At 35.8% G+C, this 16,091-nt stretch overlaps 1 protein-coding gene across 1 annotated transcript; it reads right to left on the minus strand.

The window, feature by feature from the left end:
- Nucleotides 1-987: 987 nt before the first annotated feature.
- LOC129888540 (legumain) lies at nt 988-10,002 on the minus strand. Its single transcript, XM_055963501.1, has 9 exons — nt 9,618-10,002; nt 9,183-9,347; nt 8,353-8,509; nt 8,183-8,268; nt 7,883-8,082; nt 2,522-2,570; nt 2,130-2,336; nt 1,461-1,667; nt 988-1,357 (listed from the first exon to the last, which is right to left on the minus strand). Exons 1-9 carry the CDS (start codon nt 9,834-9,836, stop codon nt 1,175-1,177), a joined length of 1,473 nt encoding a protein of 490 aa, XP_055819476.1. The 5' UTR covers nt 9,837-10,002; the 3' UTR covers nt 988-1,174.
- Nucleotides 10,003-16,091: the final 6,089 nt, after the last annotated feature.

Here is a 16,091-nt window from a genome sequence, read left to right on the forward strand (position 1 = left end):
ACTTAATGGGTGTGCATGGAGGGAATAATATTTATGCTTTTTCATAATAAATTATCATTTGGATCGCATTATTAAGATGAATAGTCTGTTTGATCAAAAAATTTGATAAATTATTTATTTTTATTTTTAAAAAATGACGTGTTTGGTCAAATTTTTAGAAGAAAATAAATACTTTTGAAAAGTACTCAAAAGTTTGTTTTTCAAAAATTAATTTCTTTTTTAACTTTCTCAAAAATATTTTTTAAAAAAATATATACTCAAAAACACTTTTTAAGAACTTGACCAAATAACAATTGCCACTCAAATATTTTTTAATTTGATTAACCAAACACAAATTATTTCTCACCCAAAAAACTATCTAACATGCTGATTCACCAGGCAAGAGATGTCATCTGTCCGTTGAAAAGAAGCCGGGGCTCATGCAAACAAAAATGCAAAGACGATCTGTCAGCTCCAGACGCCTCTCCCATTCTTCCTGTAATGGATGATAAACGTCAGCCTCGGGCCCTCACTCACAGAGGATTCGATAAGAGTCTATTGATTGGGATCCGTATAGTTTTGGGGTGTAACGTTGTTGTTGTTTCCTCTCCTTTGCGGGAGCGATGACTACTATGATTTATGGGTTGTTGTTGTTGTTTCCTCTCCTTTGCGGGAGAGGTGACTACTATGATTTATGGGTTTTTGACGAGTTCCAGAACCAGCGAGCGAGAAAGCGGCCTCCCTTCCCTAGGTGACTACTATGATTTATGGGTTTTTGACGAGTTCCAGAACCAGCGAGCGAGAAAGCGGCCTCCCTTCCCTTTTGGATTCTCTGTTTTGATGTCCTGTTCTTGTTCAGCCGGGCTGTGAGCGCAGTGGGAAGCCACCGGGCTTCCCAAGAAGCCAGCCCGGACAGGGGTCAGCATAGGATGAAGAAACGGCCTAATCTTGTGTTGGCTTTGCCAACTTATTGGGTTGTACGAGTTAAACTAAACCGAAGAAAGAATCGACACTACGACCAGAACATTATTATATGACTAGCATCAAAGACTATTGTACAGAAGTTGGTGTACATACATTACTCATAAGGCAAGAGCAAACAGGGACCTAAATTACACTATCTTACCAGCATAATTTTTTTTTTGTAACTAGGCAATTCTTGTTCAGTATGTAGGCTAAAAACAAGACTACATCATCAAGCGCTAAAGCCTCGGTTCGCAGCGCTATACTCCTCTATACTATGTCCATTGCAAGCAGCCATAAAAGCTTCCTCCATAGCATAACTCGAGACTCCATTGTTGCAAATGTTTGCAAATGCTCTCATGTGTTTCATGAGATATTGTGTCAGCGAACCACAATGCGCCTCGAAAAGGCGAACCTGATGAAGAAAAAGCAATATCAAGTTATGTCTTCAGGAATTCATGGAAGTCGGTAAATTTTGACGACCATTTACTACACTTTGGAGCAGATTCTTGGATTACCGTTGATTTTAGGCATTCCCAATCATCGACGAGAGGTAGACCAGGTTTTCGGACAGAGCTGAGAACAGAGGAACCCTTTATTGGGCCGAAAATAAAGAATCCAACTGCAGCTATGCTCCCGTCAAGATGTTGCCTATGCAGCATTGTCTCAGTAATCTCTTTTCGAAGCTTGGCCTTCCTGAATGAATTGTCTTCTAGCTTCTTATACTGTATAGACCAAGAAAACATGTACCAAGACCAAATCAAAATGACTTAACCACAAAGCATAACTATAAAACGGGTGCTCGTAGCGTTACAAATTTGGGGTGGGGGCTTCTAAGTTCGAACAATATTCCACAGGTGAATTTCTAGCAATCAAATTCCAATTCAAGCTCTAGTTCAATAAGTAGTATCAGCTACATCTTATAATCTAGATTTACATAAAAAGAGCAGGGAATTTGTGAGATAACATACAAAAGAATGCTTGTACTTCAAGACCGGTCATTGGATGGAACAAAACATAAATGTAATTGTAATCACTAGACAAACTTGTACCACTCCATCCTACTTTATATGAACAACTAATTAATATTTCTATTTTAATGAATCTCTATCCCTCTCCTACTCAAATGTGTAATGAAGTTAATTATTATACAAAGATCAACAAAGAAAATTTGATTCAAAACTTACTCTTTCCCATAAGAAGAGAAGATCAGCATCTCTCTGGTTGACCACCTCCAATCGCGCAAAATCAATCTTGTTTGAAGGAAGATTCACGGTGGCAGGGTCAAATCCTTGGTACAAATAAACTTTCTCGGGCTTAATTTCTTTGCTTCCATATTCCATAACATGAGATCCGGCATTATAGTTATTGAAGTTGGAAGTTCTTTCCTTCACCTACAATGACAATATAGCATTCAATGATTGATGACGACTAATAAACTATGTTGCTAGGACTCTTCAATAATGCCACCGGATGCGTTTTGTATCTGAAATGGGTGAGATGCATATTTGAATAGTTCGAGCAACATAGCCCACAAGAATATATTAGATGCACCAAACAGAAGTCTTGGTTCACTCACCTTCTCGTACTGTTGTTTTATTGTTTCCTCCTTCAGGTTATGAGACTCACTGAAAGCAAGTTACACATTCGAGTAATCTTCAGCAAACCAACAGGACAAAAACTTGATAAGAAATGAAAAATATTTTAAGTAAATGCATGTACTTCTTCGAAGTTTGCTCTTTCAACTTTTTTGTTAAAATTCAGACCAACTTCAACAAAATCAAAATTGTCAAGATTAAAAAGTAGGAGGAATTCAATTTGGAGAAGTAAACTAAAGTAGGAGAAATTCAACTTGGAGAAGTCTTCTGTATATAGATGCTTGTATGCATGTAATTGTGTTGTTTTCAGAAAGAAGAAGCAAAGCTTCTTAGAGGATTAGAGAGGAAGAAATAGAGAACAAAACTCTTATGATAGAAATGTCGAAGCACTTATTGTGAAAAAGCTGTAAGAGTTTTATTTTTTGTGTGTAATATTTTGCTCCTTGTGTAATACAAATATTACTTTGGTCCACTATGCTTCCAACAAGTGGTATCAGAGCTTTGATTTTATACACGCCACAATGTCAAATATGTTCCAATTTCAAGTCCCAAAATTAACAAAATTCAATTATGGCAACTTGAGTATCCAAATGAAAGTCCTACTTGGTGCAATAGATTGTTGAGCTATGGTTGAAGCTGGTTATGATATGCTAGCAAATGTAGCAGCTGAAGCGGCTCTATCAAATGAAGAAAAAATAGTGTTGAGGAAAAATCGAGAAAGAGATAGCAAGGCGCTAAATGCAATTCATCAAAGTATTGATGAATCAACCTTTGAAAAAATCTCTGGAGAAAAAACATCAAAGGAAGCGTGGGAGATTTTGCAAAAATCTCTTCAAGGAGTAGAAAAGGTGAAAAGGGTACGTTTGCAAATCCTTAGAGTTGAATTTGAGACGTTGAAAATGAAAACATCAGAAAGCATGGATGATTATGTCACCCGAGTTAAATCGGTGGCAAACGAGATGAAAAGAAATGGAGAAGTTCTCGATGATGTTAGAATCATGGATAAGATTTTGTGGTCATAGACACGCAAATTCAATTATGTGGTTGTCGCCATTGAAGAATCAAAGGATCTATCACAGATATCCTTTGACGAGCTTGTGGGTTCTCTTCAAGCCCATAAGGAAAAGATGAAGCAAAGTGATAATTCTGAAAGTCTGGATCAAGCTTTGCAAAACAAGTTGTCCGTAAATGAAGGCGGAATGAGCAGTAGCTCACAACAAAGTTCAAACAACCGTGGAAGATACCGTGGAGAATATAAAGGTAGCAATAGAGGTGGACGTGGACAACGTGGACGAGAAAATCAATCATATGGCAGAGGACAATCAAGTGAAGACTATTATGCCACAAGTCGAAGATGAAGAGCTCGAGGCAGAAGCCGAGGTAGAGGCAAATCTCAACAGGGATATAAATCTCAAGTACAAGGCTATAATTGTGATAAAAATGGTTACTATAGCTATAAGTGTAGATCAAATCCTAAACAAGAAGAAAGAAGTCATGTAGCAGCTATTAAAGATCAAAATAGAGAACCTCGCATATTCCTCACTTACAAGGGAGATGAAAAATCCAAGAAGAATATTTGGTATTTAGATAGTTATGCCAGCAACCATATGTCTGGCCAAAAGGAGTTGTTTTCTAAATTGGATGAATCTGTTAATGGTAAAATAACCTTTGGCGATGAATCACAAGTTTTTGTCAAAGAAAAAGGCAAAATCAGAATTACTCAGAAAAATGGGAAAAAGAAATTTATTCCTGATGTTAATTATATACCAGCTTTGAAAAGCAACATCATCAGCCTTGGCCAGCTTTCTGAAATAGGATACGAAGTGCAGATAAAGGATTGCTCAATGACCTTGATAAACAAAAATAAAGAATTTGTTTCCAAGGTTAAATGATGCAAAATCACCTATATACTATTGATATCGAGTCTGGAGATGTGAAGTGCATGAAAACATCTATAAAAAATGACTCGTGGCTTTGACACTTGATATATGGACATCTTAGATTTTCTGGTCTAAAGTTGCTAGCAAAAGAAAAGATGGTGAATGGTCTGCCAGAAATAAATTCATCTGATCAACTATGTGAAGCCTGCTTCAAAGGAAAACAACACCGACAAAGTTTTGAAGTTGGAAAATCTAGAAGAGCTAGAAGACCACTCGAGATTGTGCACTCAGATTTAGCTGATTCGTTTGACATACCATCACTTAGTTGAAACAAGTATTACCTAACTTTTATTGATGTTATTAGTAGAAAAAGTTGGGTTTATATTTTTTAAAAAAATCAGAAACTCTTGAAAGATTCAAAGAGTTTAAAGCGATGGTGAAAAAATAAAGTGGGTATTATCTGAAGATACTTAGATCAGATAGAGGAGGTGAATACACTGCAAATCTATTTGAAGATTTCGTTAAGAACCATGGGATTATTCATCAGTTGACAGTCAGATATACACCTCAACATAATGGAGTCATGGAAAGAAAAAATCGTACCATTCTTAATTTGGCAAAGAGTATGGTGAAAGGTAAGAATTTACCAAGAAATTTTTGGGCTGAAGTTGTTCGATGTACAGTTTATTTGTTGAATCGTTGTTCAATAAAGAGTGTACGATATATGACACTAAATGAAGCATGGAGTGGTCAAAAGCCTAGAGTTGGACATTTCAAGATATTTGGATGTATTGCATATGCTCATGTTCCTGAATAGTTAGGAAAGAAGATCGATGATAGAGGAGAAAAGTGCATCTTCATTGGATATGATAAAAGAAGAAAAGCTTACAGGTTGTATAATCCTCTCACGAAGAAGGTGGTTATCCCAAGAGATGTTGAATTTGATGAAGGTGATTATTGAAAATGTAGTGAAGAAGAAAAGAAAGTTTAAGGATTATTCTTCCGTGATGAAGATGATGATGATTTTGTTGATCAAAATGAACAAGGAGACGGACAGAGTCCACCACAAAGCCCTGTTGCAACAACTCCTTCAACATCTGCATCACCATCACCAAGTAGCAGCAGCTCAAGTGAAGCTCCAACAAAAATGCGTAGTCTCCGTGAAGTCTATGATGATATACTGAACCCATAGAGACAACTCTCGACTATTCCTTATTTTGTTTGCTGGCTGAATGTGATCCGGCAACAAATGAAGTGGCAACTCAAGATGTTAAATAGAAGAAGGCAATGGACGAAGAAATTGCTGCCATCAAAAGAAATGACACATGGAAGCTAACAAGTCTGCCAAAACGACATAGTCCTATTGGAGTCAAATGGGTGTACAAGAATAAAACCAATAAAGAAGGAAAAGTGGACAAGTATAAAGCAATACTCGTTGCAAAAGGCTACAAACAAAAATATGAAGTAGATTATGATGAAGTATTTGCTCCGGTTGCAAGGATTGATACCGTAAGGCTTCTCACAGCAATTGCAGCACAAAATCAATGGAAGATTTATCAAATGGACGTGAAGTTAGCATTTCTAAATGGCTACCTGGAAGAAGAAGTTTATATCGAGCAACCGCCTGGATATATAAAGCAAGGACATGAAGACAAAGTCTACCGTCTGAAGAAAGCTTTGTATGGATTAAAGCAAGCTCGACTAGCATGAAATACCAATATTGATGAATATTTTCAGAAGAATGGATTCATGAAAAGCCCATACAAGCATGCATTATACACGAAAAAAATAAGGTCGGTGACATCATGATTGTGTGTCTATATGTAGATGATATAATTTTCACCAGAAACAATCCAGGTATGTTCAATGACTTTAAAAAAGCTATGACTAAAGAATTTGAAATGACAGACATTGGTGAATTGTCATAATTTCTTGGAGTCGAAGTGAAACAAATAAGATATGGCATATTTATGTCTCAAAAGAATATGCGGAGCAAATTCTGAAAAAGTTCAGAATACAAGATTGTAAGCCTGTAGCCGCTCCTTCTCCCTCCCCTTCTTCAAACTCCGATTCATATTTTTCATAGAGAAATCTCTGATCAAGGATAGCCCAAAATGGCATAACCAAATAATTGTTTTGCCAATGATGGATTTCGCGCCAGCCACACCAACAGAACCAGGCATGAAGTTAAGTGTTGACTCAACAAGCGAGCCAGTTAATCCAACTTTCTTTAAAAGCGTAATTGAAAGTTTAAGGTATTTGACTATCTCACGGCCAGATATTATGTATGCAGTTGGACTGGTTAGCAGATTTATGGACAAGCCAAAACAAGATCATTGGATTGCCATAAAGAAAATTTTGAGATACATCAAACGTACGGTGGATCATGGTCTCTTTTATACACATTTTGAATAATCGAAATTGGTTGGTTACTCAAACAGTGATTATGAGGGAGACTTGGATGATCGAAAAAACATGTTCAGATATTTATTCCATCTTAGCTCAGCACCATTTTCATGGCCATCAAAGAAATTACAAATTGCTGCTCTTTCAACATGTGAAGCAGAATATATAGCCTTGACAGCATGTACCTGTCAAGCAATTTGGTTGAAGAATATTTTGGAAGAATTGTTTTTTGCTCAAGAAGATCTGATCACAATTTATGTTGACAACAAGTCTATCATATCACTCGCGCAGAATCTGGTGTCGCATAGTCGAAGCAAGCACATCGATACAAAGCATCATTTTATCCGAGAACAAGTGAAGAACAAAATAGTGGAGTTAGTATATTGTCGCACAGAAAACCAATTGGCAGATATATTTACGAAGCCATTAAAAGCAGACATATTCCGCATACTCAAAGAAAAGCTTAGAATGAAAAGAAATTCAAACCAACTTCAACAAAGTCAAAATTGGCAAGATTAAAACGTAGAAGGAATTCAATTTGGAGAAGTAAACTAAAGACAGAGGAATTCAACTTAGAAAAGTAAACTAAAGTAGGAAGAATTCAACATAGAGAAGTAAACTAAAGTTGGAGAAATTCAACTTGGAGAAGTCTTCTATATGGAGGTGTAGGTTAGCTATAAATAGATGCTTGTATGCATGTAATTGTGTAGTTTTTAGAAAGAAGAAGCAAAACTTTAGAGAATTAGAGAGGAAGAAATAGAGAGCAAAGCTCTTATGATAAAGTGAAGTGCCGAACCACTTATTGTGAAAAAGTTGTAAGAGTGTTATTTTGTGTGTGTAATATTTTGCTCCTTATGTAATAAAAATATTACTTTGGTCCACTACGATTCCAACATTTTTTAGATGCAAAGCTATAAAGTTATCGTTTTAAGGATTGATCCATTCAAACCATTAACTTACTTATTTTTTTAGTATCACGTGGACAAATTGGTTTTCCAACTATAATTTCTCAAATCTTACTACTTATAAATCGAGCAATTGTTGACTTTGCATTACCTGTCCTCCATCCATGCAACACTATACAAGTCTCCCAAACATGTGATATATTCTGATGGAGGTGGAGGATCCATTCCTGGGCAATACGTCCCCCAACTGCTTTCTTCAGCGTTTGATGCTGTCGTCACATAAATGTTCAAGTTATCAGGCATTAAACCCTCAAAGACACTACCGCTCTCACAAGCTTCAATGTAGAGGACCTGCATAAAGTACAACAAACAGAAAACTCAAATAATTCTGAATAGGAAATGGAACCACCTCAAGTGCATATATGTAAAATATATTGATTGCACTTTTTACCATCTCTTTGTAGGTCCCAGCTGCGTGTTTTTTCTTCAAGACCTCAATTAAATCTTTGCCATAAAGGTAAGGCATGTTGGGCATTCCTGAAACACAGATAAACTCCTAATATCGAAATGTGTTCCGATCGGTTGTTAATAGCTGCAACTCAAATATAATTAGACACTCACCAAGCACCCCTGGACCACCATGATCGGAGTAATACAAAAATATTCTGTCATTCGGTCCACTATTGACGACCTTCCCACTTCCACCTTTCACGGCACTTTTATCACCAAGAAGTACCGCATACAAGTTTGCTGCAGTGACGTGCTCACCGGTATAGTCCTACCATAATCATCTTATCAAATGTGAGATTATTGCTTGCTAAAAGAAGAGAGAAATGTACCCTTTAAAATTAAATTAAGTCCACAAAATAATGCAAAAGTACAAGAACCAAGCTTTATATTTTTTCTAAAACAGTTCGTCACCTATTTTGTGTTTCCACATTTCAATTTGCTCCTATGATCCCAAGATGAGGTTCATAGCCAAATCAGCTTTGATAAAGAAATTAAAATCATGGACGAAGCATGACCAACCAATTCGAGTTGGTACGAGTCCAAAAAAGCTTCACTCTGCCTACTAAACTGGTACCGACTAAAGAATCTTATTACTGTCATATAATAAAAAGCACTAGCTTCCCTATGGATTCATACTCCCAAATAAAGGTTTTGTACCATTTTCAAGTCCAGGGTATCAAATTGCCTAACCAGTTGGCAGCCTCTGCATCTCTTAGTAGAGCCATATTTTTAATTTGAGGTTCAATGTTTTACTAATGGAACCTCAAAGGAACAAGAGGCAAAATAACAATAATGGTATGACCGTAACCACGACACTAGTTACACGACAGAAGATCTGTTTGGGAAGCTTCAATAATTTTATGACTGTAACCTCAAAACTTCAATAATGTGCACTATGTATGAAAGGATACAACAATAAGATAATAACATTTGGTTATTACCTTAGGCACACCGGCATAGACATCACTACCATTTGGATGATTGATTATGACTCCAGGTCTTGGATTCAACTCGCTCTTGGCAATGTCATCGTACATGAATACGACAATGTTCTCGTCTTTCAATCCTCCTCTTTTCAAAATTTGATATGCATGACACACATCTGCCTGCATTCACCCCATATAGCTTCAAAACCAATTAGCAAGAGTAGCTAAATGCCAAAACTTGATTAGTAATGCCAGCTGCATCTCTATTCGACGAAATACAATTTTTGTCTGGTTAATTAAGTTGGAAAACACTTTCACCAATAGAACACCATGAAAATACACTTATATAATTTAAATATGGAAAAGCGAAAATTTCAGTAGCTTTTTCTACGGGGATTGAAACTATTTTTCTTTAGCTCGACAGTAGAATCTGCAAGTGAGAAATATTACCTGATGCCGATAATTCCCGTACCCACTTGAACCAGCCACAAGAACCGCCCACCGCACTCCCCCACTCTCCGTTTCATCATCATCACGGTCTACCGGCGATCGTATTAATGGGTCCCACAATCTGTGTGCCCTACCTAACCTTTTGGGTTCAAAAGAAATAGCCCCCACCATAACCAACAACATCACTGCCATGCATACTGTAAAATTAAAGAACCCCATCAAAACAGAAACTCTAAATTTTGATTGGAAAAACAGAGGAGCTGAAAATTACTGTGTGAAATTTGTGAAGTGGTGTGTTTTGTTATGTATGTGGCGGTGCGTCTACACATGCAGAAGCAGAGAGTGACACCTATCAACTGTTGTGGGTCTAAATGTTGTCGCTTTGTACAGGTGGTGGTTTTATATTGTACCACGATATCTATAATTATTATCAGCTAATACCACTACTGCGCACTTAAAAAAAAAACAATTTTTCGTGCAAATAAATTTACATGCACATTAATAAAAAATATTTAAATCTTTAATGATATTAGTTAATTGTTATTAATTTTAATTGCATTTACAAAAGAATTACTAAAATATAATTATCATTAGTAATTGCTATTAAAATAGACATATTTAGCGACAATTAAGTTATTGTCACTAAAAGATCATTTTTAGTGTAGTGAGTAATCACTTTTGGCATCATAACTTCGATCACCATTATCAAGCATCTTTGTCATCCCAACTATCATTGACAATCACTATCGCATTTATATTACTATCAGTTGCTATTATATCTACTATCTCCATCATTATAACCATATTTACTATCATTATCACTAGCCACTGCTATTACATCACTGTAGTATCAATCGTCACCATCTATCATAATTAACACGGTTATCAATTACCATTAAGTTATATATTTTTGAATTTATATAGATATATATAAATTGGATTGACTAGAAAAAAAAAGTGTTTGAGAGCATAGGGAGCAATATTATTGAAGTTCAGAACAGATAACATGGAAGAGGAGATGTCGATATTAAACATCTTTTTGACTAAATATGTACTTTGGGCCTAAAATATACAGGAAACGAAGGTTATAGTACTACTGTATTTGTCGGTCACTAGATATAAGGATTTAGAGATCGTTTAGTTGGGAGTAAGTTATCTTGAGATTAATTATTTCAGAATAAGTTATTTCAGGATAAGTTATCTCACTATGTATATGGAATAACTTATTTCATCACTAAGGTATAAATGATGGAATAAATAATTTAATGACTTCCTAATATTCCAACCAAACACATTATAAAATAATCTTATATTTTATCCTGAAATTATTATTTCTTATACTTCATACCAAACGACTCTTAAAGGTATATATTGGTATAAATAGTCTCATGTGAAGAAGAAAAACAGTCTTTATATATATAAACTAAATCCAATTTGGCAAGTACTATATTTCTTGTAGCATTTTATTGCCAATGTTGGTATTAATATTTGTGCATTACAACATTATTGTCGTCTGTCGATTAGGAAATGAGCTGATACATCTCTAAAATTTTAATTTAGTAGTCAAAGTGGTTCTAACAACTTCTAAAATTGTGGTATGAGGTATAATGTGTCTCTAATTTTTTTTTATTTTGGGTAAGGCACAATGTGAGTATATCTTCTAATTTTGACAAGTGCATTGTGGACCCATTATCTCCTTTTATTCTCTCATCACCCAATATAATGGGCATGCTTGTATCATGAGGTCTCTGATTAACATTAGAGAATTTACGATAAGGGCATGAACATTGTATTGGCTTGTTTCTTAATTCTATTTTGGAATACTCTCTACTTTTCATTGATAGTTGTTTCGTTAAGCAAATTTTTAGGCCAATTTCGGCAAGAAATAGCTCAACTTAGGGTGTGTTCAGAATGGAGGCCAATTTCAAGCTTCTTGTTTGAAGAGACCTTGTCTAGATCTTCTTTGAAACCATATATAGCAAGCATATAATACCAATTCCGTAGATATGGATGTCTCCACATTTAAAGTTGAGTGGCCAATGTTCCGCATGTTTGCTGCAAGTTCAAGCAAACAATTGGAATAAAGTGGCTCTTATGCCACCCCAACAGGGAAGCACATCACTTTCTGTCACGATCCGAATCCGGGTGTGATGACACTCATCTCAATCCACCGAGATGAGTCAGCCTAATACCCAACGAAAAGTAGATGCGGAAGAAAAAGAAAAGGATCAAAATTTAACTTAAGCAAAAACACATAAAAGAAGCTCAACATCCCCCCAAGATTGGTTGTCACGTGTACAAGCCACTAATTTAGATACCTGTAAGTCATTATTATTATATCGAATCTATTTAACCAAAAATCCTTAAAGTATGGTTGTGTCCGGATCATAATCCATCATAAATTCTTATTACCGTTATGCTCAATAACCATTACCATCATCTCAAAGTCAACCTTCTTAATCGACAAGACACCTTAAACCCAGTTATACCAACCAAATCTTATGGAATAACCCAATTTTATGCGCACTCTCACTAAAATTCTTAATTGCAATCACACAAGTATACTCATTGCTACTTTCTTTATCCATAAGCTTATCATTCTGATATCGATCCACTCCCCTGGAGTTTACGGTTAAATTACAAGTCCTCAATTAGAATTCTAGGGATACACTTCACAACCTAAATGTATTAAGCATACCAAAATCCACCACTAAAAATCATGTTCGTCCTCGAACATAAAGAAGGAGAAGGGAGAATAACCAACGTTACCAAAAGCCTAAGTTATAATTTTCAAAAGTCAGTTTTTATTCCTTCAAGTGAGCTCCTCATTAAGACTATTCAATCAAGATCAACTTCTAAGAACTGAACTTTCGAATCAAACTTTGGTAAATCTATAAATTAGGGATAGTTTAGACGTCACAGATTAACCCATTAACCAAACCTTAACCGAAATCCTCTAAACCTCATCATAACCATTAGGATAATCTTTCATCACATAACCACGAGAAAATTCTAGACTAATATCGGCTACAACCAGAAGTCAACCTTAATCAATCACCATACTCATAATGCACACACTACCACAAATCTTGTTAAGATTCCATTCTCACTACCAAAGCTTCCCACGATCTTAAGCTATACAAATCTCATCTTTAGGCATTAGGTACTTATTATTGGAGAATATGATTTATCTAACCCAAAGAATGAAATGATTGAATACCCTCCTAGCGAGCGATACACCCAAGCATATAAAACTTTTAATAGCACTATCGAAAATGGTAGATCAGTAGTTGTGATTGTAAACAACCCTTAAGAGCGGTAACACTAGACCCATTGGCCCCCTACATTCTACCATACATAGCCAAAACGAGACCCCAATGAGAGTTGAATTTTAAGACTGTTAGACAACTGTAAGTATTCATGGTAGCTCTTCTACAAATTCTTATAAAAAGAATTGTGCATGTAAATTCACATTATTATACTTTAACAATCCTTAACAACACAAAATCTATCACAACTGAAATAACCAAGTTTGTAAAAGCATCCTACCCTACCAAAAGGATATCGTAGGATCGGTACACCGATCAACCACTAGGGATCCATCCACCGAAGTAGAAACATGTGTAGGCATAGACAGCAAATCATACTTCAACTCATGTCCGAAACAAAATAGATAGTTATATAAGAATGTACGAAATCAAGATCGAATAACACAAGATACTTCTCTCATAGTGCTTATATCAAACATTTTCATTCAACTGACTCCATCACTTTGATTTTATTTTTTTGCTACCCACAATCGATCAGCCTGTTCCCCATACCAAAACTTAGAGAAATTCTTGGTCACCTGAATAATTTTATATATTATGAGCACATAGCCTCTATTTATCCTCTAGTGCCTATGTAACGCATCACAATAGTTCGTATAACCCATCAACAGAGTAGTATCAATCCAATTCGATATACTTAATAACCATGAAGAACTATATCCCATCTTGTAGTGCATCCATAAGTCACCTACCATAATTTGAGAGTCTAACCTTACATAAAACACATAATCTTCAACACCTCATTATTTTTCATTTAAACCAAAACCAAACCTTAATAAAAGTCGTTGTTACATCCCTCATAAGTTTGTGTCGAACCAATCGACATTGTATAGTCATATCTGAAAACAAGGGCAAAAATTCGTACAATCTTCAACTTTGAACTAAGGATCTACACATGGTGTCTTATTTCTTATCATTTCTTAGATGTTTCCCATGAAGCAAATTCCAAATACCTTGAACTATTTAATATACCATACTCTTATTCCTTTTGCTAACTCATTTACCAACCTTATTCTTTTGAATCAAAACTTTAAGTGAAGCCCTTTCTTAGGACTTTTAATGATCAAAAGCAATAAACTCTGCAATCTAAATCCTACACAAGTTCTTTCAATTGCTCAATACCCCATGTGATCGATCAATTTTCATCTTGCCGATCTATACTTTGACAAAACCTACCGCCATAATGTAGACTTAAAATGAACCCTTCCTGATATACATCCACCTTATCAAACCGCTGTAGAAATTCTAACCTCGATTAGCGCAAAATCATCCTTATCACACACTATGTAACTCATTTACTCACAACGAACTTCACGGTCTGTAGTCTCCGAGGGCACAGTGCTCACAACATAACCATTCCCCTAATTATACCATTCTCAATTGTAGAACCACTTCAAACATCGAATAGGCCAAACAAGCATCATTCTCGATGCTTAACCACTATCCAAAAATATAAGACGTTCATATAATCCTCCAAACCATTGTTCCTCTTTCTATACCATATCCTCAAAGTACATTATTGAACCATAACCTTACTTACTCCTTTAAAATCGCCGTGCATTACAAGTCTCACCATACATCCTTTCCATTAAATTTTCATGTGATTATGAACATATTTTTAGGGTATATTGGTGGAGAAATAATGTTGAAATAAGAAAATATGACCCTAGGGTTCTTCACATAAAATCTTGATTTGGGGGTCGAATAACGATCCGTTTCAGCTGAAATTTGACATGTGAGTTTATTTTATCATGAGTGAACATAATCGAAAAGAAAATTTCAAATTTGACTTCAATGGCATAGAATGAGTTAGTTTCTGAATTTTGATATATTGAGATAGATAATTAAATATTAGGTATATTATATTTTATGAATTCCATTAAATTTATTATATTGGGCAAATTAGAACCTAACCCTAGATTTGAAATTCAAAAAAATATGGGAGTTGACATCTTAAGTGTCGTCAACATTAGGAATTTGATTATAGATTTGGGTAGATTTTGGGTCTAGGCTAGACATATAACAATATGGGTGTTGTTAGTTTCGAAATCTTATTGTGGTTATTTATTCGACTAGATTACGTTGAATTGGAGGTCCAACAAAAAGGGAAGGCTCAAGTTCTGCAGTGATTGCTCGATTAATTAAGGCAAGTGAATTTCTAAACCTCAGTTTAAGCTTGTAGATGCTTGTATTTCTGTGTTATGTGTACTAGGGAGTAATGAGAATTAGACTGGATTATTGACTATATGATTGGCCTTCAAAATAAAGATGATGGGTAGAAAATAGTGATCTAATGACATGTATTGGTGGAATTGATATGTTGTGATTATGGATTTATTTTGGACATGTGAAATGACTATGTTGATGTGAGATAGGAAAAATTATGGTTGTTGTCATATTATTATCGTGAATTATATGAACATGAATTGATTGCATTGGTTCTGACATATTGTGTTGAGATTGAAAATGATATGAAACAAAAGGGGTCGGGCCACACGCTCCGTGGCAGGTATTATGAAACAAAAAGGTCGGGCCACACGCTCCGTGGCAGGTATTATATATAAAGGGGTCGGGCCACACGCTCCGTGACAGGATATATATATTGAGGGGAAGGGCCACACACTCCGTGGCAGGTTACATGGACAGAAATGTCCCCTATGAGTTCCGGACTGTGATTCAGTGGATGTGTACCGATAGGATAGACATGCATCATTTCATTGTGCATTGCACCTTTCTGACATTTGTGAATTTGTGTTTACCCCTATATTGCTCTGTGTATGTTGAACTTGACTTGGTATGATTCATTGATGAGAATTTGTGGACTGTATTACTGTTGTTATCGCACAAGTGTAGAGTTAGGCTGATTTTATGCAGGTTGTAGTTAAGGAGGTTCGGTTGGGAGGACATGAGTACTTGTATCTATTAAGCTTTGCTTAGTTTTAGTTATCCACTTGTTGAGTACCGTGTTATTTGGTACTCACCCATTGCTTCCACACTTGTGTAGGTTGTGAGGCCGGACTTGTTTGATCTCCTAGTGTTTCCACCACATCTGAGACTATCATTTCGAGTGTTGAGGTAGTTGTTACATCCATCTAGCGGACACCTCTTACTCTTTTCTTATGTTTTAGTCCTACTCTAGAGACAA

This window comes from Solanum dulcamara, chromosome 5 (assembly GCF_947179165.1).
Source record: "Solanum dulcamara chromosome 5, daSolDulc1.2, whole genome shotgun sequence".
In the NCBI taxonomy this organism is placed as follows: domain Eukaryota; kingdom Viridiplantae; phylum Streptophyta; class Magnoliopsida; order Solanales; family Solanaceae; genus Solanum; species Solanum dulcamara.